Genomic DNA, 26,181 nt, shown 5'->3' on the forward strand with positions numbered 1-26,181 from the left:
TATCTGTACACTGACTGGTGTCTCTCAGTCCCTCTCCCTCAGGGAGATATCTGGACACTGACTGGTGTCTCTCAGTCCCCTCTCCCTCAGGGAGATATCTGCACACTGACTGGTGTCTCTCAGTCCCTCTCTCCCTCAGGGAGATATCTGTACACTGACTGGTGTCTCTCAGTCCCCTCTCCCTCAGGGAGATATCTGCACACTGACTGGTGTCTCTCAGTCCCCTCTCTCTCAGGGAGATATCTGTACACTGACTGGTGTCTCTCAGTCCCCTTTCTCTCAGGGAGATATCTGTACACTGACTGGTGTCTCTCAGTCCCTCTCCCTCAGGGAGATATCTGTACACTGACTGGTGTCTCTCAGTCCCCTCTCCCTCAGGGAGATATCTGTACACTGACTGGTGTCTCTCAGTCCCCTCTCCCTCAGGGAGATATCTGTACACTGACTGGTGTCCCTCAGTCCCCTCTCCCTCAGGGAGATATCTATACACTGACTGGTGTCTCTCAGTCCCCTCTCCCTCAGGGAGATATCTGTACACTGACTGGTATCTCTCAGTCCCCTCTCCCTCAGGGAGATATCTGTACACTGACTGGTGTCTCTCAGTCCCCTCGCCCTCAGGGAGATATCTGTACACTGACTGGTGTCTCTCAGTCCCCTCTCCCTCAGGGAGATATCTGCACACTGACTGATGTCTCTCAGTCCCCTCTCCCTCAGGGAGATATCTGAACCCTGACTGGTGTCTCTCAGTCCCTTCTCTCTCAGGGGGATATCTGTACACTGACTGGTGTCTCTCAGTCCCTCTCCCTCAGGGAGATATCTGTACACTGACTGGTGTGTCTCAGTCCCCTCTCCCTCAGGGAGATATCTGTACACTGACTGGTGTCTCTCAGTCCCCTCTCCCTCAGGGAGATATCTGAACCCTGACTGGTGTCTCTCAGTCCCTTCTCTCTCAGGGGGATATCTGTACACTTACTGGTGTCTCTCAGTCCCTCTCCCTCAGGGAGATATCTGTACACTGACTGGTGTCTCTCAGTCCCCTCTCCCTCAGGGAGATAACTGTACACTGACTGGTGTCTCTCAGTCCCTCTCCTTCAGGGAGATATCTGAACCCTGACTGGTGTCTCTCAGTCTCTCTCTCTCTCTCAGGGAGATATCTGTACACTGACTAGTGTCTCTCAGTCCCTCTCCCTCAGGGAGATACCTGTCCACTGACTGGTGTCTCTCAGTCCCTCTCCCTCAGGGAGATATCAGTACACTGACTGGTGTCTCTCAGTCCCTCTCCCTCAGGGAGATATCTGCACACTGACTATTGTCTCTCAGTCCCTCTCCCTCAGGGAGATATCTGTACACTGACTGGTGTCTCTCAGTCCCCTCTCCCTCAGGGAGATATCTGTACACTGACTGGTGTCTCTCAGGTCCTCTCCCTCAGGGAGATATCTGTACACTGACTGGTGTCTCTCAGTCCCTCACCCTCAGGGAGATATCTGTACACTGACTGGTGTCTCTCAGTCCCTCACCCTCAGGGAGATATCTGTACACTGACTGGTGTCTCTCAGTCCCTCTCTCTCAGGGAGATATCTGTACACTGACTGGTGTCTCTCAGTCCCTCTCCCTCAGGGAGATATCTGTACACTGACTGGTGTCTCTCAGTCCCTCTCCCTCAGGGAGATACCTGTACACTGACTGGTGTCTCTCAGTCCCTCTCCCTCAGGGAGATACCTGTACATTGACCGGTGTCTCTCAGTCCCTCTCCCTCAGGGAGATACCTGTACATAGACACATGGAAAATAGCAGGAGTAGGCCATTCGGCCCCTCGAGCCTGCTCCGCCATTTAATACGATCATGGCTGATCCGATCATGGACACAGCTCCACTTCCCTGCCCGCCCCCTTATCCCCTTTTCGGTTAAGGAACTGTCTATCTCTGTCTTAAATATATTCAATGTCCCGGCTTCCACAGCTCTCTGAGGCAGCGAATTCCACAGATTTACAACCCTCTGAGAGAAGAAATTCCTCCTCATCTCAGTTTTAAATGGGCGGCCCCTTATTCTAAGACCATGCCCCCTAGTTCTAGTCTCCCCCATCAGTGGGAACATCCTCTCTGCATCCACCTTGTCGAGCCCCCCTCATAATCTTATACGTTTCGATAAGATCTGTTGACAATGAAGAAGGCGGCCGCGGACTGCAGGAAGATATCGATCGACGGGTCAGATGGGCAGAGCAGAGGCAAGTGCAGTTCAATCCGGAGAAGTGTGAGGTAACACATTTGGGGAGGGCTAACAAGGCGAGGGAACACACATTAAATGGTCGGACACTGAGAAGTGTAGAGGTACAAAGGGACCTTGGAGTGCAGGTCCACAGATCGCTGAAGGTAGCAGGCCAGGTGGATAAGGTGGTTAAGAAGGCATACGGAATACTTGCCTTTATTGGCCGAGGCATGGAATACAAGAGCAAACGGGGTTCTGCTTGAACTGTATAAAACACTGGTTAGGCCACAGCTGGAGTACTGCGTGCAGTTCTGGTCACCGCATTACAGGAAGGACGTGATTGCACTGGAGAGGGTACAGAGGAGATTTACCAGGATGTTGCACCGGAGAGGGTACAGAGGAGATTTACAAGGATGTTGCACTGGAGAGGGTACAGAGGAGATTTACCAGGATGTTGCACTGGAGAGGGTACAGAGGAGATTTACCAGGATGTTGCACTGGAGAGGGTACAGAGGAGATTTACCAGGATGTTGCACTGGAGAGGGTACAGAGGAGATTTCCCAGGATGTTGTACAAGAGAGGGTACAGAGGAGATTTACCAGGATGTTGCACTAGAGAGGGTACAGAGGAGATTTACCAGGATGTTGCACTGGAGAGGGTACAGAGGAGATTTATAGGATGTTGCACTGGAGAGGGTACAGAGGAGATTTACCAGAATGTTGCACTAGAGAGGGTACAGAGGAGGATTTACCAGGATGTTGCACTGGAGAGGGTACAGAGGAGATTTACCAGGATGTTGCACTAGAGAGGGTACAGAGGAGATTTACCACGATGTTGCACTGGAGATGGGACAGAGGAGATTTACCAGGATGTTGCACTAGAGAGGGTACAGAGGAGATTTACCAGGATGTTGCACAAGAGACGGTACAGAGGAGATTTACCAGGATGTTGCACTGGAGAGATTACAGAGGAGATTTAGCAGGATGTTGCACTGGAGAGGGTACAGAGGAGATTTACCAGGATGTACACTAGAGAGGGTACAGAGGAGATTTACCAGGATGTTGCATTGGAGAGAGTACAGAGGAGATTTACCAGGATGTTGCACTATTTACCAGGAAGTTGCACTGGAGAGGGTACAGAGGAGATTTACCAGGATGTTGCACTGGAGAGGGTACAGAGGAGATTTACCAGGATGTTGCATTGGAGAGAGTACAGAGGAGATTTACCAGGATGTTGCACTGGAGAGGGTACAGAGGAGATTTACCAGGATGTTGCACTGGAGAGGGTACAGAGGAGATTTACCAGGATGTTGCACTGGAGAGGGTACAGTGGAGATTTACCAGGATGTTGCACTGGAGGGGGTACAGAGGAGATTTACCAGGATGTTGCACTAGAGAGGGTACAGAGGAGATTTACCAGGATGTTGCACTGGAGGGGGTACAGAGGAGATTTACCAGGATGTTGCACTGGAGAGGGTACAGAGGAGATTTACCAGGATGTTGCCGGGACTGGAGAATTTTAGCGATGTGGAAAGATTGGATAGGCTGGGGTTGTTTCCCTTGGAACAGAGGAGGCTGAGGGGAGACCTGATTGAGGTGTATAAAATGATGAGGGGCCTGGATAGAGTGGATAGGACGGACCTGTTTCCCTGGGCAGAGGGGTCAACAACCAGGGGGCTTGGATTGAAATTAATTGGGGGGGAGGTTTAGAGGAGATTTGAGGGGAGAGGGTGGAGGGGGTCTGGGGCAGGGTCTGGAACTCACGGCCTGAAAAGGTGGTAGAGGCAGAAACCCTCCCCACATTTGGCAGGCAGTGCACCTTGAAGTGCCGTAAGCTACAGGGCTACGGACCCAGAGCGGGAAAGTGGGATTAGGCCGGGGGGGGGGCTCTTGGTCGGCCGGCGCGAGGCGGACACGATGGGCCGAAATGGCCTCCTTCCGCGCTGTAAATGTCTGTGGCCCTATGAAAGCAAAGGGCGTTGAGGGTTGGCCTAAATAAGAGCGATGGGAGGTGACCTCACACGACCCCGTGACCCCACGGGCCGGCCTCGTCACCCAACTCGTGAATCGGCCAACACAGCACGACCATGCGACCCCTCACCCCATGAAGGCGAGTGACCCCACCCCCCCCCCGCCCCCCGCATTGACCCCGCGACCTCTGACCTTCAGCGGGGGCTTGGCCCGATCGCCCTTGCTCTCATTGCTGGATGTGCTGACGGCACCCGGGGAAATTCGGCCTCTGGTTCTCGCTTCCTCGCTGGAACGGGACGAGGTCCGGGGCTCCGGGCTGCACGCGACTTTCCTCCGACCCCCACGGAGCCCCGGGATCTGCAGGGGGACAAAGAAATGTAATTTAACGATTCGAAAATCGATCCATTGCCCTGAGCGTAAGAGGGAGCTTTACTCTGTATCTAACCCCCTGTACCTGCCCTGGGAGTGTTTGATGGGACAGTGTAGAGGGAGCTTTACTCTGTATCTAACCCCCTGTACCTGTACTGGGAGTGTTGGATGGGACAGTGTAGAGGGAGCTTTACTCTGTATCTAACCCCCTGTACCTGCCCTGGGAGCGTTTGATGGGACAGTGTCGAGGGAGCTTTACTCTGTATCTCACCCCCTGTACCTGCCCTGGGAGTGTTTGATGGGACAGTGTAGAGGGAGCTTTACTCTGTATCTAACCCCCTGTACCTGCCCTGGGAGTGTTTGATGGGACAGTGTAGAGGGAGCTTTACTCTGTATCTAACCCCGTGCTGTACCTGCCCTGGGAGTGTTTGATGGGACAGTGTAGAGGGAGCTTTACTCTGTATCTAACCCCGTGCTGCACCTGCCCTGGGAGTGTTTGATGGGACAGTGTAGAGGGAGCTTTACTCTGTATCTAACCCCATGCTGTACCTGCCCTGAGAGTGTTTGATGGGACAGTGTAGAGGGAGCTTTACTCTGTATCTAACCCCCTGTACCTGCCCTGGGAGTGTTTGATGGGACAGTGTAGAGGGAGCTTCACTCTGTATCTAACCCCGTGCTGTACCTGCCCTGGGAGTGTTTGATGGGACAGTGTAGAGGGAGCTTTACTCTGTATCTAACCCCCTGTACCTGCCCTGGGAGTGTTTGATGGGACAGTGTAGAGGGAGCTTTAATCGCTATTGAATCGCGGCCTACTCCGGTGCGAATTTGCTGAGCTGCGCTGGGTACAAATCCCGGCTGTGGGATCGCGGGAACGGATGGCGGGGGGGAGGCGGCTGTGCTTACCGTATCCTTTTTCCTGGTTTTCACACTCTCCATCTGGACTGGCCCATCCTCCTCCGGACGGATTGCCTTAAACATGGGGTCCCTCGTAAACGGAGGATGATTCTGCTGTTGTCGTGGTGTCAAGTCGTTAGGGACGCCATGTGTGTACGTCGGCCTGGAAGGGATCGAGAGGCGGACATGTTCAATGGGCTGGCATCAGAACGCAAGAAATAGGAGCAGGAGTAGGCCATTCGGCCCCTCGAGCCTGCTCCGCCATTCAATACGCTCATGGCTGATCCGATCATGGACTCAGCTCCACTTCCCCGCCCGCTCCCCATAATCCTTCACTCCCTTATCGCTCAAAAATCTGTCAATCTTCTCCTTAAATATATTCAATGACCCAGCCTCCATAGCTCTCTGGGGCAGAGAATTCCACAGATTTACAACCCTCTGAGAGAAGAAATTCCTCCTCATCTCAGTTTTAAATGGGCGGCCCCTTATTCTAAGACCATGCCCCCCTCGTTCTAGTCTCCCCCATCAGTGGGAACATCCTCTCTGCATCCACCTTGTCGAGCCCCCTCATAATCTTATGTGTCTCTCAGTCCCCTCTCCCTCAGGGAGATATCTGTACACTGACTGGTGTCTCTCAGTCCCCTCTCCCTCAGGGAGATATCTGTACACTGACTGGTGTCTCTCAGTCCCTCTCCCTCAGTGAGACATCTGTACACTGACTGGTGTCTCTCAGTCCCTCTCCCTCAGTGAGACATCTGTACACTGACTGGTGTCTCTCAGTCCCCTCTCCCTCAGGGAGATATCTGTACACTGACTGGTGTCTCTCAGTCCTCTCTCCCTCAGGGAGATATCTGTACACTGACTGGTGTCTCTCAGTCCCCTCTCCCTCAGGGAGATATCTGTACACTGACTGGTGTCTCTCAGTCCCCTCTCCCTCAGTGAGATATCTGCACACTGACTGGTGTCTCTCAGTCCCCTCTCCCTCAGGGAGATATCTGTACACAGACTGGTGTCTCTCAGTCCCTCTCCCTCAGTGAGACATCTGTACACTGACTGTTGTCTCTCAGTCCCCTCTCCCTCAGGGAGATATCTGTACACTGACTGGTGTCTCTCAGTCCCCTCTCCCTCAGGGAGATATCTGCACACTGACTGGTGTCTCTCAGTCCCCTCTCCCTCAGGGAGATATCTGTACACTGACTGGTGTCTCTCAGTCCTCTCTCCCTCAGGGAGATAGCTGTACACTGACTGGTGTCTCTCAGTCCCTCTCCCTCAGGGAGATATCTGTACACTGACTGGTGTCTCTCAGTCCCCTCTCCCTCAGGGAGATATCTGTACACTGACTGTTGTCTCTCAGTCCCCTCTCCCTCAGGGAGATATCTGTACACTGACTGGTGTCTCTCAGTCCCCCACCCTCAGGGAGATATCTGTACACTGACTGGTGTCTCTCAGTCCCCTCTCCCTCAGGGAGATATCTGTACACTGACTGGTGTCTCTCAGTCCCTCTCCCTCAGGGAGATATCTGCACACTGACTGGTGTCTCTCAGTCCCCTCTCCCTCAGGGAGATATCTGTACACTGACTGGTGTCTCTCAGTCCCTCTCCCTCAGGGAGATATCTGTACACTGACTGGAGTCTCTCAGTCCCCTCTCCCTCAGGGAGATATCTGTACACTGACTGGTGTCTCAGTTCCTCTCCCTCAGGGAGATATCTGTACACTGACTGGTGTCTCAGTTCCTCTCCCTCAGGGAGATATCTGTACACTGACTGGTGTCTCTCAGTCCCTCACCCTCAGGGAGATATCTGTACACTGACTGGTGTCTCTCAGTCCCCTCTCCCTCAGGGAGATATCTGTACACTGACTGGTGTCTCTCAGTCCCTCACCCTCAGGGAGAGATCTGTACACTGACTGGTGTCTCAGTTCCTCTCCCTCAGGGAGATATCTGTACACTGACTGGTGTCTCTCAGTCCCCTCTCCCTCAGGGAGATATCTGCACACTGACTGGTGTCTCTCAGTCCCCTCTCCCTCAGGGAGATATCTGTACACTGACTGGTGTCTCTCAGTCCTCTCTCCCTCAGGGAGATAGCTGTACACTGACTGGTGTCTCTCAGTCCCTCTCCCTCAGGGAGATATCTGTACACTGACTGGTGTCTCTCAGTCCCTCTCCCTCAGGGAGATATCTGTACACTGACTGGTGTCTCAGTTCCTCTCCCTCAGGGAGATATCTGTACACTGACTGGTGTCTCAGTTCCTCTCCCTCAGGGAGATATCTGTACACTGACTGGTGTCTCTCAGTCCCTCACCCTCAGGGAGATATCTGTACACTGACTGGTGTCTCTCAGTCCCCTCTCCCTCAGGGAGATATCTGTACACTGACTGGTGTCTCTCAGTCCCTCACCCTCAGGGAGAGATCTGTACACTGACTGGTGTCTCAGTTCCTCTCCCTCAGGGAGATATCTGTACACTGACTGGTGTCTCTCAGTCCCCTCTCCCTCAGGGAGATATCTGTACACTGACTGGTGTCTCTCAGTCTATAAGAACGAAAGAAATAGGAGCAGGAGTAGACCATACGCTCCCTCGAGCCTGCTCCGCCATTTAATACGATCATGGCTGATCCGGTCATGGACACCCTGGCTCGTATGTCTCCGCGGAAGAGGGGCAGGCAGTCGGGTTGAACGACCCCCTCGACCGCCCGCTGCCTGGACCGGTTGATGGCCCCCTTGGCCAGGCCCGGGAGCAGGCCCACGAGGAGGCCTTCGGACCTGCCCGCTCCCCTCCGCACCGGGTGCCCAAAGATCGGGAGTGTGGGACTGAAGCGCAGCCAGAATTTGAGGAGCAGCCCCCTCGAATAATGGAGTAGGGAGCCCCCCTCATAATCTTATACGTTTCGATAAGACCACCTCTCCTTCTTCTGAACTCCAATGAGTAGAGGCCCAACCTCCTCAACCTTTCCTCATAAGTCAACCCCCTCATCTCCGGAATCAACCGAGTGAACCTTCTCTGAACTGCCTCCAAAGCAAGTGTATCCTTTCGTAAATACGGAGACCAAAACTGCACGCAGTACTCCAGGTGTGGCCTCACCAATACCCTGTATAACTGGAGCAAGACTTCCCTGCTTTTATACTCCATCCCCTTTGCAATAAAGGCCAAGATACCATTGACCTTCCTGATCACTTGCTGTACCTGCAGACTAACCTTTTGTGTTTCATGCACCAGTACCCCCAGGTCCCGCTGTACTGCAGCACTTTGCAATCTCTCTCCATTTAAATAATAACTTGACCTTTCACCTTTTGCCTGCTCATTCCCCTGCATCGATCGCGGCGCTCCCTCAGTACGGCCCCTCCGACAGTGCGACATTCCCTCAGTACTGCCCCTCCGACAGTGCGGCACTCCCTCAGTACTGCCCCTCCGACAGTGCAGCACTCCCTCAGTACTGCCCCTCCGACAGTGCGGCACTCCCTCAGTACTGCCCCTCCGACAGTGCGGCACTCCCTCAGTACTGCCCCTCCGACAGTGCGGCACTCCCTCAGTACTGCCCCCTCCGACAGTGCGGCACTCCCTCAGTACTGCCCCTCCGACAGTGCGGCACTCCCTCAGTTCTGCCCCTCCGACAGTGCGGTGCTCCCTCAGTACCGACCCTCCGACAGTGCAGCACTCCCTCAGTACTGCCTCTCCGACAGTGCGGCACTCCCTCAGTACTGCCCCTCCGACGGTGCAGCCTTCCCTCAGTACTGACCCTCCGACAGTGCGGCACTCCCTCAGTACAGCACCTCCGACAGTGCATCACTCCCTCAGTACTGCCCCTCCGACGGTGCAGCCTTCCCTCAGTACTGACCCTCCGACAGTGCGGCACTCCCTCAGTACAGCCCCTCCGACAGTACGGCACTCCCTCAGTACTGCCCCTCCGACAGTGCGGCGCTCCCTCAGAACTGCCCCTCCGACAGTGTTGCACTCCCTCAGTACTGCCCCTGCTACAGTGTGGCGCTCCCTCAGTACTGCCCCTCCGACAGTGCGGCGCTCCCTCAGTACTGCCCCTCCGACAGTGCGGCACTCCCTCAGTACTGCCCCTCCGACAGTGCGGCGCTCCCTCAGTACTGCCCCTCCGACAGTGCGGCACTCCCTCAGTACTGCCCCTTCGACAGTGAAGCACTCCCTCAGTACTGACCCTCCGACAGTACAGCACTCCCTCAGTACTGCCCCTCCGACAGTGCAGCACTCCCTCAGTACTGACCCTCCGACAGTGCAGCACTCCATCAGTACAGCTCCTCCAACATTGCAGCACTCCCTCAGTACTGCCCCTCCGACAAAGCATCACTCCCACAGTACCGCCCCTGCGACAGTGCGGCACTCCCTCGTTATTGCCCCTCCGACAGTGCGGCACTCCCTCAATACTGCCCCTCCGACAGTGCGGCACTCCCTCAGTACTGCCCCTCCGACAGTGCGGCACTCCCTCAATACTGCCCCTCCGACAGTGCGGCACTCCCTCAGTACTGCCCCTCCGACAGTGCGGCACTCCCTCAGTACTGCCCCGCCGACAGTGCGGCACTCCCTCAATACTGCCCCTCCGACAGTGCGGCACTCCCTCAATACTGCCCCTCCGACAGTGCGGCACTCCCTCGGAGCTGCCCCTCCGACAGTGCGGCGCTCCCTCCGTACTGCCCCTCCGACAGTGCAGCACTCCCTCAGTACTACCCCTCCGACCATGAGGCACTCACTCAGTACCGCCCCTCCGACAGTGCGGCACTCCCTCAGTACTGCCCCTCCGACAGTGTTGCACTCCCTCAGTACTGCCCCTCCGACCATGAGGCACTCACTCAGTACCGCCCCTCCGACAGTGCGGCACTCCCTCAGTACTGCCCCTCCGACAGTGTTGCACTCCCTCAGTACTACCCCTCCGACCATGAGGCACTCACTCAGTACCGCCCCTCCGACAGTGCGGCACTCCCTCAGTACTGCCCCTCCGACAGTACGGCACTCCCTCAGTACTGCCCCTCCGACAGTGCGGTGCTCCCTCAGTACCGACCCTCCGACAGTGCAGCACTCCCTCAGTACTGCCTCTCCGACAGTGCGGCACTCCCTCAGTACTGCCCCTCCGACGGTGCAGCCTTCCCTCAGTACTGACCCTCCGACAGTGCGGCACTCCCTCAGTACAGCACCTCCGACAGTGCATCACTCCCTCAGTACTGCCCCTCCGACGGTGCAGCCTTCCCTCAGTACTGACCCTCCGACAGTGCGGCACTCCCTCAGTACAGCCCCTCCGACAGTACGGCACTCCCTCAGTACTGCCCCTCCGACAGTGCGGCGCTCCCTCAGAACTGCCCCTCCGACAGTGTTGCACTCCCTCAGTACTGCCCCTGCTACAGTGGGGCGCTCCCTCAGTACTGCCCCTCCGACAGTGCGGCGCTCCCTCAGTACTGCTCCTCCGACAGTGCGGCACTCCCTCAGTACTGCCCCTCCGACAGTGCGGCGCTCCCTCAGTACTGCCCCTCCGACAGTGCGGCACTCCCTCAGTACTGCCCCTCCGACAGTGCGGCACTCCCTCAGTACTGCCCCTCCGACAGTGCGGCGCTCCCTCAGAACTGCCCCTCCGACAGTGCAGCACTCCCTCAGTACTGCCCCTCCGACAGTGCGGCGCTCCCTCAGTACTGCCCCTCCGACAGTGAGGCACTCCCTCAGTACAGCCCCTGCTACAGTGTGGCGCTCCCTCAGTACTGCCCCTCCGACAGTGCGGCACTCCCTCAGTACTGCCCCTCCGACAGTGCGGCACTCCCTCAGTACTGCCCCTCCGACAGTGCGGCACTCCCGCAGTACAGCCCTTCCGACAGTGTGGCACTCCCTCAGTACTGCCCCTCCGACAGTGCGACACTCCCTCAGTACTGCCCCTCCGACAGTGCGGCACTCCCTCAGTACTGCCCCTCCGACAGTGCGGCACTCCCTCAGTACTGCCCCTCCGACAGTGCGGCACTCCCTCAGTACTGCCCTTCCGACAGTGCGGCACTCCCTCAGTACAGCCCCTCCGACAGTGCGGCACTCCCGCAGTACTGCCCCTCCGACAGTGCAGCACTCCCGCAGTACTGCCCCTCCGACAGTGCAGCACTCCCTCAGTTCTGCCCCTCCGACAGTGCGGCACTCCCTCAGTACTGCCCCTCCGACAGTGCAGCACTCCCTCAGTACTGACCCTCCGACAGTACAGCACTCCCTCAGTACTGCCCCTTCGACAGTGCAGCACTCCCTCAGTACTGACCCTCCGACAGTACAGCACTCCCTCAGTACTGCCCCTCCGACAGTGCAGCACTCCCTCAGTACTGACCCTCCGACAGTGCAGCACTCCATCAGTACAGCTCCTCCAACATTGCAGCACTCCCTCAGTACTGCCCCTCCGACAAAGCATCACTCCCACAGTACCGCCCCTGCGACAGTGCGGCACTCCCTCGTTATTGCCCCTCCGACAGTGCGGCACTCCCTCAGTACTGCCCCGCCGACAGTGCGGCACTCCCTCAATACTGCCCCTCCGACAGTGCGGCACTCCCTCAGTACTGCCCCTCCGACAGTGCGGCACTCCCTCAGTACTGCCCCGCCGACAGTGCGGCACTCCCTCAATACTGCCCCTCCGACAGTGCGGCACTCCCTCAATACTGCCCCTCCGACAGTGCGGCACTCCCTCGGAGCTGCCCCTCCGACAGTGCGGCGCTCCCTCCGCACTGCCCCTCCGACAGTGCAGCACTCCCTCAGTACTACCCCTCCGACCATGAGGCACTCACTCAGTACCGCCCCTCCGACAGTGCGGCACTCCCTCAGTACTGCCCCTCCGACAGTGTTGCACTCCCTCAGTACTGCCCCTCCGACCATGAGGCACTCACTCAGTACCGCCCCTCCGACAGTGCGGCACTCCCTCAGTACTGCCCCTCCGACAGTGTTGCACTCCCTCAGTACTACCCCTCCGACCATGAGGCACTCACTCAGTACCGCCCCTCCGACAGTGCGGCACTCCCTCAGTACTGCCCCTCCGACAGTACGGCACTCCCTCAGTACTGCCCCTCCGACAGTGCGGTGCTCCCTCAGTACCGACCCTCGGACAGTGCAGCACTCCCTCAGTACTGCCTCTCCGACAGTGCGGCACTCCCTCAGTACTGCCCCTCCGACAGTGCAGCCTTCCCTCAGTACTGACCCTCCGACAGTGCGGCACTCCCTCAGTACAGCACCTCCGACAGTGCATCACTCCCTCAGTACTGCCCCTCCGACGGTGCAGCCTTCCCTCAGTACTGACCCTCCGACAGTGCGGCACTCCCTCAGTACAGCCCCTCCGACAGTACGGCACTCCCTCAGTACAGCCCCTCCGACAGTGCGACACTCCCTCAGTACTGCCCCTCCGACAGTGCGGCACTCCCTCAGTACTGCCCCTCCGAAAGTGCGGCACTCCCTCAGTACTGCCCCTCCGACACTGCGGCGCTCCCTCAGTACTGCCCCTCCGACAGTGCGGCACTCCCTCAGTACTGCCCCTCCGACACTGCGGCGCTCCCTCAGTACTGTCCCTCCGACAGTGCAGCACTCCCTCACTACTGTCCCTCCGACAGTGTAGCACTCCCTCACTACTGACCCTCCAACACTGCGGCACTCCCTCAGTACTGTCCCTCCAACAGTGCGGCAGTCCCTCAGTACTGCCCCTCTGACAGTGCGCGCTCCCTCAGTACTGCCCCTCCGACAGTGCAGCACTCCCTCAGTACTGCCCCTCCGACAGTGCGGCACTGCCTCAGTACTGCCCCTCCGACAGTGCACGCTCCCTCAGTACTGCCCCTCCGACAGTGCAGCACTCCCTCAGTACTGACCCTCCGACAGTACAGCACTCCCTCAGTACTGCCCCTCCGACAGTGCAGCACTCCCTCAGTACTGACCCTCCGACAGTACAGCACTCCCTCAGTACTGCCCCTCCGACAGTGCAGCACTCCCTCAGTACTGACCCTCCGACAGTACAGCACTCCCTCAGTACTGCCCCTCCGACAGTGCAGCACTCCCTCAGTACTGCCCCTCCGACAGTGCAGCACTCCCTCAGTACTGACCCTCCGACAGTACAGCACTCCCTCAGTACCGACCCTCCGACAGTGCAGCACTCCCTCAGTGCTGCCTCTCCGACAGTGCGGCACTCCCTCAGTACTGCCCCTCCGACGGTGCAGCCTTCCCTCAGTACTGACCCTCCGACAGTGCGGCACTCCCTCAGTACAGCCCCTCCGACAGTGCATCACTCCCTCAGTACTGCCCCTCCGACGGTGCAGCCTTCCCTCAGTACTGACCCTCCGACAGTGCGGCACTCGCTCAGTACAGCCCCTCCGACAGTACGGCACTCCCTCAGTACAGCCCCTCCGACAGTGCGACACTCCCTCAGTACTGCCCCTCCGACAGTGCGGCACTCCCTCAGTACTGCCCCTCCAACAGTGCGGCAGTCCCTCAGTACTGCCCCTCTGACAGTGCGCGCTCCCTCAGTACTGCCCCTCCGACAGTGCAGCACTCCCTCAGTACTGCCCCTCCGACAGTGCGGCACTGCCTCAGTACTGCCCCTCCGAGAGTGCACGCTCCCTCAGTACTGCCCCTCCGACAGTGCGGCACTCCCTCAGTACTGACTCTCCGACAGTGCAGCACTCCCTCAGTACTGACCCTCCGACAGTACAGCACTCCCTCAGTACTGCCCCTCCGACAGTGCGGCACTCCCTCAGTACTGACCCTCCGACAGTGCAGCACTCCCTCAGTACAGCTCCACCAACATTGCAGCACTCCCTCAGTACTGCCACTCCGACAGTGCGGCACTCCCTCAGTACTGCCCCTCCGAAAGTGCGGCACTCCCTCAGTACTGCCCCTCCGACAGTGCGGCACTCCCTCAGTGTTGCCCCTCCGACAGTGTGGCGCTCCCTCAGTACTGCCCCTCCGACAGTGCGGCGCTCCCTGAGTACTGCCCCTCCGACAGTGCGGCGCTCCCTCAGTACTGCCCCTCCGACAGTGCGGCGCTCCCTGAGTACTGCCCCTCCGACAGTGCGGCGCTCCCTCAGTACTGCCCCTCCGACAGTGCAGCACTCCCTCAATACTGCCCCTCCGACAGTGTGGCACTGCCTCAGTACTGCCCCTCCGACAGTGCAGCGCTCCCTCAGTACTGCGCCTCCGACAGTGCGGCACTGCCTCAGTATTGCCCCTCCGACAGTGCGGCACTCCCTCAGTACTGCCCCTCCGACAGTTGATCACTCCCTCAGTACTGCCCCTCCGACAGTACATCACTTTCTCAGTACTGCCCCTCCGACAGTGCAGCACTCCCTCAGTACTGCCCCTCAGACACTGCGGCGCTCCCTCAGTACTGCCCCTCAGACACTGCGGCACTCCCTCAGTACTGCCCCGCAGACACTGTGGCACTCCCTCAGTACTGCCCCTCCGGCAGTGAGGCGCTCCCTCAGTACTGCCCCTCCGACAGTGCGGCACTCCCTCAGTACAGTCCCTCCGACAGTACGGCGCTCCCTCTGTACTGCCCCTCCGACAGTGCAGCATTCCCTCAGTACTGCCCCTCCGACAGTGCGCGCTCCCTCATTACTACCCCTCCGACAGTGCAGCACTCCCTCAGTACTGCCCCTCCGACAGTGTGGATCTCCCTCAGTACTGCCCCTCCGACAGTGCGGCGCTCCCTCAGTACTGCCCCTCCGACAGTGCGGCACTCCCTCAGTACTGCCCCTCCGACAGTGCGGCACTCCCTCAGTACTGCCCCTCCGACAGTGCAGCACTCCCTCAGTACTGCCCCTCCGACAGTGTGGCGCTCCCTCAGTACTGCCCCTCCGACAGTGCAGCACTCCCTCAGTACTGCCCCTCCGACACTGCGGCGCTCCCTCAGTACTGTCCCTCCGACAGTGCGGCGCTCCCTCAGTACTGCCCCTCCGACAGTGTAGCACTCCCTCACTACTGTCCCTCCGACAGTGTAGCACTCACTCACTACTGACCCTCCAACACTGCGGCACTCCCTCAGTACTGTCCCTCCAACAGTGCGGCAGTCCCTCAGTACTGCCCCTCTCACAGTGCGCGCTCCCTCAGTACTGCCCCTCCGACAGTGCAGCACTCCCTCAGTACTGCCCCTCCGGCAGTGCGGCACTGCCTCAGTACTGCCCCTCCGACAGTGCACGCTCCCTCAGTACTGCCCCTCCGACAGTGCAGCACTCCCTCAGTACTGCCCCTCCGACTGTGCGGCAGTCCCTCAGTACTGCCCCTCCGAGGATGCAGCACTCCCTCAGTACTGCCCCTCCGTCAGTGCGGCGCTCCCTCAGTACTGCCCCTCCGACAGAGCGGCACTCCCGCAGTACTGCCCCTCCGACAGTGCGGCACTCCCTCAGTGCTGCCCCTCCGACAGTGCGGCGCTCCCTCAGTACTACGCCTCCGTGAATGCAGTAATCCCTCAGTACTGCCCCTCCGACAGTGCAGCACTCCCTCACTACTGACCCTCCGACACTCCGGCACTGCCTCAGTACTGCCCCTCCGACAGTGCAGCACTCCCTCAATACTGCCCCTCCGACCGTGCAGCATTTCCTCAGTACTGCCCCTCCGACAGTGCAGCACTCCCTCAGTACTGCCCCTCCGAAAGTGCGGCACTCCCTCAGTACTGACCCTCCGACAGTGCAGCACTCCCTCAGTACTGCCCCTCCGAAAGTGCGGCACTCCCTCAGTACTGCCCCTCCGAAAGTGCGGCACTCCCTCAGTACTGCCCCTCCAACAGTGCAGCACTCCCTCAGTACTTTTCCCCTCCGACAGTGCGGCGCTCCCTCAGTACTGCCCCTCCGACAGTGCGGCACTCCCTCAGTACTACGCCTTCGAGGATGCAGTACTCCCTCAGTACTGCCCCTCCGACACTCCGGCACTCCCTCAGTACTACGCCTTCGAGGATGCAGTACTCCCTCAGTACTGCCCCTCCGACACTCCGGCACTCCCTCAGTACTGCCCCTCCGACAGTGCAGCACTCCCTCAGTGCTGCCCCTCCGACAGTGCGGCACTCCCTCAGTACCTGCCCTCCGACAGTGCGGCACTCCCTCAGTACTGCCCTTCCGACAGTGCGGCACTCCCTCAGTACTGACCCTCCGACAGTGCGGCACTCCCTCAGTACTGACCCTCCGACAGTGCAGCACTCCCTCACTACTGACCCTCCGACACTGCGGCACTCCCTCAGTACTGCCCCTCCGACAGTGCAGCACTCCCTCACTACTGCCCCTCCGACAGTGCAGCACACCCTCAGTACTGACCCTCCGACAGTGCAGCACTCCCTCAGTACTGCCCTTCCGACAGTGCGGCATTCCCTCAGTGTTGACCCTCCGACAGTGGGGCACTCCCTCAGTACTGTCCCTCCAACAGTGCGAGGCTCCCTCAGTACTGCCCCTCTAACAATGCGGCACTCCCACAGTACTGCCCCTCCGACAGTGCGGCACTCCCTCAGTACTGCCCCTCTGACAGTGCGGCACTCCCTCAGTACTGCCCCTCCGACAGAGCATCACTCCCTCGGTACTGCCCCTGTGACAGTGCTGCACTCCCTCAGTACTGTTCCTCTGACAGTGCGGCGCTCCCTCAGTACTGCCCCTCCGACAGTGCAGCACTCCCTCAGTACTGCCCCTCCGACACTGCGGCGCTCCCTCAGTACTGCCCCTCCGACAGTGCGGCACTCCCTCAGTACTGCCCCTCCGACACTGCGGCGCTCCCTCAGTACTGTCCCTCCGACAGTGCAGCACTCCCTCACTACTGTCCCTCCGACAGTGTAGCACTCCCTCACTACTGACCCTCCAACACTGCGGCACTCCCTCAGTACTGTCCCTCCAACAGTGCGGCAGTCCCTCAGTACTGCCCCTCTGACAGTGCGCGCTCCCTCAGTACTGCCCCTCCGACAGTGCAGCACTCCCTCAGTACTGCCCCTCCGACAGTGCGGCACTGCCTCAGTACTGCCCCTCCGACAGTGCACGCTCCCTCAGTACTGCCCCTCCGACAGTGCAGCACTCCCTCAGTACTGACCCTCCGACAGTACAGCACTCCCTCAGTACTGCCCCTCCGACAGTGCAGCACTCCCTCAGTACTGACCCTCCGACAGTACAGCACTCCCTCAGTACTGCCCCTCCGACAGTGCAGCACTCCCTCAGTACTGACCCTCCGACAGTACAGCACTCCCTCAGTACTGCCCCTCCGACAGTGCAGCACTCCCTCAGTACTGACCCTCCGACAGTGCAGCACTCCATCAGTACAGCTCCTCCAACATTGCAGCACTCCCTCAGTACTGCCCCTCCGACAAAGCATCACTCCCACAGTACCGCCCCTCCGACAGTGCGGCACTCCCTCGTTATTGCCCCTCCGACAGTGCGGCACTCCCTCAGTACTGCCCCTCCGACAAAGCATCACTCCCACAGTACCGCCCCTCCGACAGTGCGGCGCTCCCTCGTTATTGCCCCTCCGACAGTGCGGCACTCCCTCAGTACTGCCCCTCCGACAGTGCGGCACTCCCTCAGTACTGCCCCTCCGACAGTGTTGCACTCCCTCAGTACTGCCCCTCCGACAGTGCGGCGCTCCCTCCGTACTGCCCCTCCGACAGTGCAGCACTCCCTCAGTACTACCCCTCCGACCATGAGGCACTCACTCAGTACCGCCCCTCCGACAGTGCGGCACTCCCTCAGTACTGCCCCTCCGACAGTGTTGCACTCCCTCAGTACTGCCCCTCCGACAGTACGGCACTCCCTCAGTACTGCCCCTCCGACAGTGCGGTGCTCCCTCAGTACCGACCCTCCGACAGTGCAGCACTCCCTCAGTGCCGCCTCTCCGACAGTGCGGCACTCCCTCAGTACTGCCCCTCCGACGGTGCAGCCTTCCCTCAGTATTGACCCTCCGACAGTGCGGCACTCCCTCAGTACAGCCCCTCCGACAGTGCATCACTCCCTCAGTACTGCCCCTCCGACGGTGCAGCCTTCCCTCAGTACTGACCCTCCGACAGTGCGGCACTCGCTCAGTACAGCCCCTCCGACAGTACGGCACTCCCTCAGTACAGCCCCTCCGACAGTGCGCGCTCCCTCAGTACAGCCCCTCCGACAGTGCGCGCTCCCTCAGTACTGCCCCTCCGACAGTGCAGCACTCCCTCAGTACTGCCCCTCCGACACTGCGGCGCTCCCTCAGTACTGTCCCTCCGACAGTGCAGCACTCCCTCACTACTGTCCCTCCGACAGTGTAGCACTCACTCACTACTGACCCTCCAACACTGCGGCACTCCCTCAGTACTGTCCCTCCAACAGTGCGGCAGTCCCTCAGTACTGCCCCTCTCACAGTGCGCGCTCCCTCAGTACTGCCCCTCCGACAGTGCAGCACTCCCTCAGTACTGCCCCTCCGGCAGTGAAGCACTCCCTCAGTACTGCCCCTCCGACAGTGCACGCTCCCTCAGTACTGCCCCTCCGACAGTGCAGCACTCCCTCAGTACTGCCCCTCCGACTGTGCGGCAGTCCCTCAGTACTGCCCCTCCGAGGATGCAGCACTCCCTCAGTACTGCCCCTCCGTCAGTGCGGCGCTCCCTCAGTACTGCCCCTCCGACAGAGCGGCACTCCCGCAGTACTGCCCCTCCGACAGTGCGGCACTCCCTCAGTGCTGCCCCTCCGACAGTGCGGCGCTCCCTCAGTACTACGCCTCCGTGAATGCAGTAATCCCTCAGTACTGCCCCTCCGACAGTGCAGCACAACCTCACTACTGACCCTCCGACACTCCGGCACTCCCTCAGTACTGCCTCTCCGACAGTGCAGCATTCCCTCAGTACTGCCCCTCCAACAGTGCAGCACTCCCTCACTACTGACCCTCCGACACTCCGGCACTCCCTCAGTACTGCCCCTCCGACAGTGCAGCACTCCCTCAATACTGCCCCTCCGACCGTGCAGCATTTCCTCAGTACTGCCCCTCCGACAGTGCAGCACTCCCTCAGTACTGCCCCTCCGAAAGTGCGGCACTCCCTCAGTACTGACCCTCCGACAGTGCAGCACTCCCTCAGTACTGCCCCTCCGAAAGTGCGGCACTCCCTCAGTACTGCCCCTCCGAAAGTGCGGCACTCCCTCAGTACTGCCCCTCCAACATTGCAGCACTCCCTCAGTACTTTGCCCCTCCGACAGTGCGGCGCTCCCTCAGTACTGCCCCTCCGACAGTGCGGCACTCCCTCAGTACTACGCCTTCGAGGATGCAGTACTCCCTCAGTACTGCCCCTCCGACACTCCGGCACTCCCTCAGTACTACGCCTTCGAAGATGCAGTACTCCCTCAGTACTGCCCCTCCGACACTCCGGCACTCCCTCAGTACTGCCCCTCCGACAGTGCAGCACTCCCTCAGTGCTGCCCCTCCGACAGTGCGGCACTCCCTCAGTACCTGCCCTCCGACAGTGCGGCACTCCCTCAGTACTGCCCTTCCGACAGTGCGGCACTCCCTCAGTACTGACCCTCCGACAGTGCGGCACTCCCTCAGTACTGACCCTCCGACAGTGCAGCACTCCCTCACTACTGACCCTCCGACACTGCGGCACTCCCTCAGTACTGCCCCTCCGACAGTGCAGCACTCCCTCACTACTGCCCCTCCGACAGTGCAGCACACCCTCAGTACTGACCCTCCGACAGTGCAGCACTCCCTCAGTACTGCCCTTCCGACAGTGCGGCATTCCCTCAGTGTTGACCCTCCGACAGTGCGGCACTCCCTCAGTACTGTCCCTCCAACAGTGCGAGGCTCCCTCAGTACTGCCCCTCTAACAATGCGGCACTCCCACAGTACTGCCCCTCCGACAGTGCGGCACTCCCTCAGTACTGCCCCTCTGACAGTGCGGCACTCCCTCAGTACTGCCCCTCCGACAGAGCATCACTCCCTCGGTACTGCCCCTGTGACAGTGCTGCACTCCCTCAGTACTGTTCCTCTGACAGTGCGGCGCTCCCTCAGTACTGCCCCTCCGACAGTGCAGCACTCCCTCAGTACTGCCCCTCCGACACTGCGGCGGTCCCTCAGTACTGCCCCTCCGACAGTGCGGCACTCCCTCAGTACTGCCCCTCCGACACTGCGGCGCTCCCTCAGTACTGTCCCTCCGACAGTGCAGCACTCCCTCACTACTGTCCCTCCGACAGTGTAGCACTCCCTCACTACTGACCCTCCAACACTGCGGCACTCCCTCAGTACTGTCCCTCCAACAGTGCGGCAGTCCCTCAGTACTGCCCCTCTGACAGTGCGCGCTCCCTCAGTACTGCCCCTCCGACAGTGCAGCACTCCCTCAGTACTGCCCCTCCGACAGTGCGGCACTGCCTCAGTACTGCCCCTCCGACAGTGCACGCTCCCTCAGTACTGCCCCTCCGACAGTGCAGCACTCCCTCAGTACTGACCCTCCGACAGTACAGCACACCCTCAGTACTGCCCCTCCGACAGTGCAGCACTCCCTCAGTACTGACCCTCCGACAGTACAGCACTCCCTCAGTACTGCCCCTCCGACAGTGCAGCACTCCCTCAGTACTGACCCTCCGACAGTACAGCACTCCCTCAGTACTGCCCCTCCGACAGTGCAGCACTCCCTCAGTACTGACCCTCCGACAGTGCAGCACTCCATCAGTACAGCTCCTCCAACATTGCAGCACTCCCTCAGTACTGCCCCTCCGACAGTGCGGCGCTCCCTCAGTACTGCCCCTCCGACAGTGCGGCACTCCCTCGTTATTGCCCCTCCGACAGTGCGGCACTCCCTCAGTACTGCCCCTCCGACAAAGCATCACTCCCACAGTACCGCCCCTCCGACAGTGCGGCGCTCCCTCGTTATTGCCCCTCCGACAGTGCGGCACTCCCTCAGTACTGCCCCTCCGACAGTGCGGCACTCCCTCAGTACTGCCCCTCCGACAGTGTTGCACTCCCTCAGTACTGCCCCTCCGACAGTGCGGCGCTCCCTCCGTACTGCCCCTCCGACAGTGCAGCACTCCCTCAGTACTACCCCTCCGACCATGAGGCACTCACTCAGTACCGCCCCTCCGACAGTGCAGCACACCCTCAGTACTGACCCTCCGACAGTGCAGCACTCCCTCAGTACAGCTCCACCAACATTGCAGCACTCCCTCAGTACTGCCCCTCCGACAGTGCGGCACTCCCTCAGTACTGCCCCTCCGAAAGTGCGGCACTCCCTCAGTACTGCCCCTCCGACAGTGCGGCACTCCCTCAGTGTTGCCCCTCCGACAGTGTGGCGCTCCCTCAGTACTGCCCCTCCGACAGTGCGGCGCTCCCTGAGTACTGCCGCTCCGACAGTGCAGCACTCCCTCAATACTGCCCCTCCGACAGTGTGGCACTGCCTCAGTATTGCCCCTCCGACAGTGCAGCACTCCCTCAATACTGCCCCTCCGACAGTGCGGCACTGCCTCAGTATTGCCCCTCCGACAGTGCAGCACTCCCTCAGTACTGACCCTCCGACAGTGCAGCACTCCATCAGTACAGCTCCTCCAACATTGCAGCACTCCCTCAGTACTGCCCCTCCGACAGTGCGGCGCTCCCTCAGTACTGCCCCTCCGACAGTGCGGCACTCCCTCGTTATTGCCCCTCCGACAGTGCGGCACTCCCTCAGTACTGCCCCTCCGACAAAGCATCACTCCCACAGTACCGCCCCTCCGACAGTGCGGCGCTCCCTCGTTATTGCCCCTCCGACAGTGCGGCACTCCCTCAGTACTGCCCCTCCGACAGTGCGGCACTCCCTCAGTACTGCCCCTCCGACAGTGTTGCACTCCCTCAGTACTGCCCCTCCGACAGTGCGGCGCTCCCTCCGTACTGCCCCTCCGACAGTGCAGCACTCCCTCAGTACTACCCCTCCGACCATGAGGCACTCACTCAGTACCGCCCCTCCGACAGTGCGGCACTCCCTCAGTACTGCCCCTCCGACAGTGTTGCACTCCCTCAGTACTGCCCCTCCGACAGTACGGCACTCCCTCAGTACTGCCCCTCCGACAGTGCGGTGCTCCCTCAGTACCGACCCTCCGACAGTGCAGCACTCCCTCAGTGCCGCCTCTCCGACAGTGCGGCACTCCCTCAGTACTGCCCCTCCGACGGTGCAGCCTTCCCTCAGTACTGACCCTCCGACAGTGCGGCACTCCCTCAGTACAGCCCCTCCGACAGTGCATCACTCCCTCAGTACTGCCCCTCCGACGGTGCAGCCTTCCCTCAGTACTGACCCTCCGACAGTGCGGCACTCGCTCAGTACAGCCCCTCCGACAGTACGGCACTCCCTCAGTACAGCCCCTCCGACAGTGCGCGCTCCCTCAGTACTGCCCCTCCGACAGTGCAGCACTCCCTCAGTACTGCCCCTCCGACAGTGCGGCACTCCCTCAGTACTGCCCCTCCGAGAGTGCACGCTCCCTCAGTACTGCCCCTCCGACAGTGCGGCACTCCCTCAGTACTGACTCTCCGACAGTGCAGCACTCCCTCAGTACTGACCCTCCGACAGTACAGCACTCCCTCAGTACTGCCCCTCCGACAGTGCAGCACACCCTCAGTACTGACCCTCCGACAGTGCAGCACTCCCTCAGTACAGCTCCACCAACATTGCAGCACTCCCTCAGTACTGCCCCTCCGACAGTGCGGCACTCCCTCAGTACTGCCCCTCCGAAAGTGCGGCACTCCCTCAGTACTGCCCCTCCGACAGTGCGGCACTCCCTCAGTGTTGCCCCTCCGACAGTGTGGCGCTCCCTCAGTACTGCCCCTCCGACAGTGCGGCGCTCCCTGAGTACTGCCGCTCCGACAGTGCAGCACTCCCTCAATACTGCCCCTCCGACAGTGTGGCACTGCCTCAGTATTGCCCCTCCGACAGTGCAGCACTCCCTCAATACTGCCCCTCCGACAGTGCGGCACTGCCTCAGTATTGCCCCTCCGACAGTGCAGCACTCCCTCAATACTGCCCCTCCGACAGTGCGGCACTGCCTCAGTATTGCCCCTCCGACAGTGCAGCACTCCCTCAATACTGCCCCTCCGACAGTACATCACTTTCTCAGTACTGCCCCTCCGACAGTGCAGCACTCCCTCAGTACTGCCCCTCAGACACTGCGGCGCTCCCTCAGTACTGCCCCTCAGACACTGCGGCACTCCCTCAGTACTGCCCCTCCGGCAGTGAGGCGCTCCCTCAGTACTGCCCCACCGACAGTGCCGCACTCCCTCAGTACAGTCCCTCCGACAGTGCGGCACTCCCTCAGTGCAGGCCCTCCGACAGTGCGGCGCTCCCTCAGTACTGCCCCTCCGACAGTGCAGCGCTCCCTCAGTACTGCCCCTCCGACAGTGCAGCGCTCCCTCAGTACTGCCCCTCCGATAGTAGATCACTCCCTCAGTACTGCCCCTCCGACAGTGCGGCGCTCCCTCAGTACTGCCCCTCCGACAGTGTTGCACTCCCTCAGTACTGCCCCTCCGACAGTGCGGCACTCCCTCAGTACTGCCCCTCCGACAGTGCAGCATTCCCTCTGTACTGTCCCTCCGACAGTGTGGCACTCCCTCAGTACTGCCCCTCCGACAGTGCAGCGCTCCCTCAGTACTGCCCCTCCGACAGTGCGGCGCTCCCTCAGTACTGCCCCTCCGACAGTGCAGCACTCCCTCAGTACTGCCCCTCCGACAGTGCGGCACTGCCTCAGTACTGCCCCTCCGAGAGTGCACGCTCCCTCAGTACTGCCCCTCCGACAGTGTGGCACTCCCTCAGTACTGACCCTCCGACAGTACAGCACTCCCTCAGTACTGCCCCTCCGACAGTGCAGCACTCCCTCAGTACAGCTCCTCCGACATTGCAGCACTCCCTCAGTACTGCCCCTCCGACAGTGCGGCACTCCCTCAGTACTGCCCCTCCGAAAGTGCGGCACTCCCTCAGTACTGCCCCTCCGACAGTGCGGCACTCCCTCAGTACTGCCCCTCCGACAGTGCGGCACTCCCTCAGTACTGCCCCTCCGAAAGTGCGGCACTCCCTCAGTACTGCCCCTCCGAAAGTGCGGCACTCCCCCAGTACTGCCCCTCCGACAGTGCGGCACTCCCTCAGTACTGACCCTCCGACAGTACGGCACTCCCTCGTTATTGCCCCTCTGACAGTGCGGCACTCCCTCAGTACTGCCCCTCCGACAGTGCGGCACTCCCTCAGTACTGCCCCTCCGACAGTGCGGCACTCCCTCAGTACTGCCTCCGACAGAGCGGCACTCCCTCAGTACTGCCCCTCCAACAGTGCGGCGCTCCCTCAGTACTACCCCTCTGACCATGAGGCACTCACTCAGTACCGCCCCTCCGACAATGCGGCGCGCCCTCAGTACCGCCCCTCCGACAGTGCAGCACTCCCTCAGTACCGCCCCTCCGACAGTGCGGCGCTCCCTCAGTACTGCCCCTCCGACAGTGCGGCACTCCCTCAGTACTGACCCTCCGACAGTGCGGCACTCACTCAGTACTGCCCCTCCGACAGTGCGGCACTCCCTCAGTACTGACCCTCCGACAGTGCGGCACTCCCTCGTTATTGCCCCTGCGACAGTGCGGCGCTCCCTCAGTACAGCCCCTCCGACAGTGCGGCACTCCCTCAGTACTGCCCCTCCGACAGTGCGGCACTCCCTCAGTGTTGCCCCTCCGACAGTGTGGCGCTCCCTCAGTACTGCCCCTCCGACAGTGCGGCGCTCCCTGAGTACTGCCCCTCTGACAGTGCGGCACTCCCTCAGTACTGCCCCTCCGACAGTGCGGCGCTCCCTGAGTACTGCCCCTCTGACAGTGCAGCACTCCCTCAATACTGCCCCTCCGACAGTGAGGCACTGCCTCAGTATTGCCCCTCCGACAGTGCGGCACTCCCTCAGTACCGCCCCTCCGACAGTGCGGCACTCCCTCAGTACTGCCCCTCCGACAGTTGATCACTCCCTCAGTACTGCCCCTCCGACAGTGCAGCACTCCCTCAGTACTGCCCCTCCGACAGTGCAGCACTCCCTCAGTACTGCCCCTCAGACACTGCGGCGCTCCCTCAGTACTGCCCCTCAGACACTGCGGCACTCCCTCAGTACTGCCCCGCAGACACTGTGGCACTCCCTCAGTACTGCCCCTCCGGCAGTGAGGCGCTCCCTCAGTACTGCCCCTCCGACAGTGCGGCACTCCCTCAGTACAGTCCCTCCGACAGTGCGGCACTCCCTCAGTGCAGGCCCTCCTACAGTGCGGCGCTCCCTCAGTACTGCCCCTCCGACAGTGCAGCGCTCCCTCAGTACTGCCCCTCCGACAGTGCGGCACTCCCTCAGTACTGCCCCTCCGACAGTGCAGCATTCCCTCAGCACTGCCCCTCCGACAGTGCAGCGCTCCCTCAGTACTGCCCCTCCGACAGTAGATCACTCCCTCAGTACTGCCCCTCCGACAGTGCGGCGCTCCCTCAGTACTGCCCCTCCGACAGTGTTGCACTCCCTCAGTACTGCCCCTCCGACAGTGCGGCACTCCCTCAGTACTGCCCCTCCGACAGTGCAGCATTCCCTCTGTACTGTCCCTCCGACAGTGTGGCACTCCCTCAGTACTGCCCCTCCGACAGTGTGGCACTCCCTCAGTACTGTCCCTCCGACAGTGCGGCGCTCCCTCAGTACTGCCCCTCCGACAGTGCAGCGCTCCCTCAGTACTGCCCCTCCGACAGTGCGGCGTTCCCTCAGTACTGCCCCTCCGACAGTGCAGCGCTCCCTCAGTACTGCCCCTCCAACAGTGCGGCGCTCCCTCAGTACTGCCCCTCGAACAGTGCGGTGCTCCCTCAGTACTG

General features: G+C 60.4%; 1 protein-coding gene across 3 annotated transcripts in view; it reads right to left on the bottom strand.

Annotated features, from left to right (window-relative positions):
* The window catches only part of LOC139253738 (atrophin-1-like), a 371,736-nt gene that overhangs the window by 81,728 nt on the left and 263,827 nt on the right, over nucleotides 1–26,181 (bottom strand). For all 3 annotated transcript variants that reach the window (XM_070873528.1, XM_070873527.1, XM_070873529.1), the window contains exons 2-3: nucleotides 5,448–5,601; nucleotides 4,368–4,532 (exon numbers count right to left, since the gene is read on the bottom strand). In XM_070873528.1, the coding sequence (XP_070729629.1) occupies nucleotides 4,368–4,532; nucleotides 5,448–5,522 (240 nt within the window). In that variant the 5' untranslated portion in view covers nucleotides 5,523–5,601. The remainder of the gene's footprint in view (nucleotides 1–4,367; nucleotides 4,533–5,447; nucleotides 5,602–26,181) is intronic.

Source organism: Pristiophorus japonicus, unplaced genomic scaffold (assembly GCF_044704955.1).
Source record: "Pristiophorus japonicus isolate sPriJap1 unplaced genomic scaffold, sPriJap1.hap1 HAP1_SCAFFOLD_509, whole genome shotgun sequence".
NCBI classification, from domain to species: domain Eukaryota; kingdom Metazoa; phylum Chordata; class Chondrichthyes; family Pristiophoridae; genus Pristiophorus; species Pristiophorus japonicus.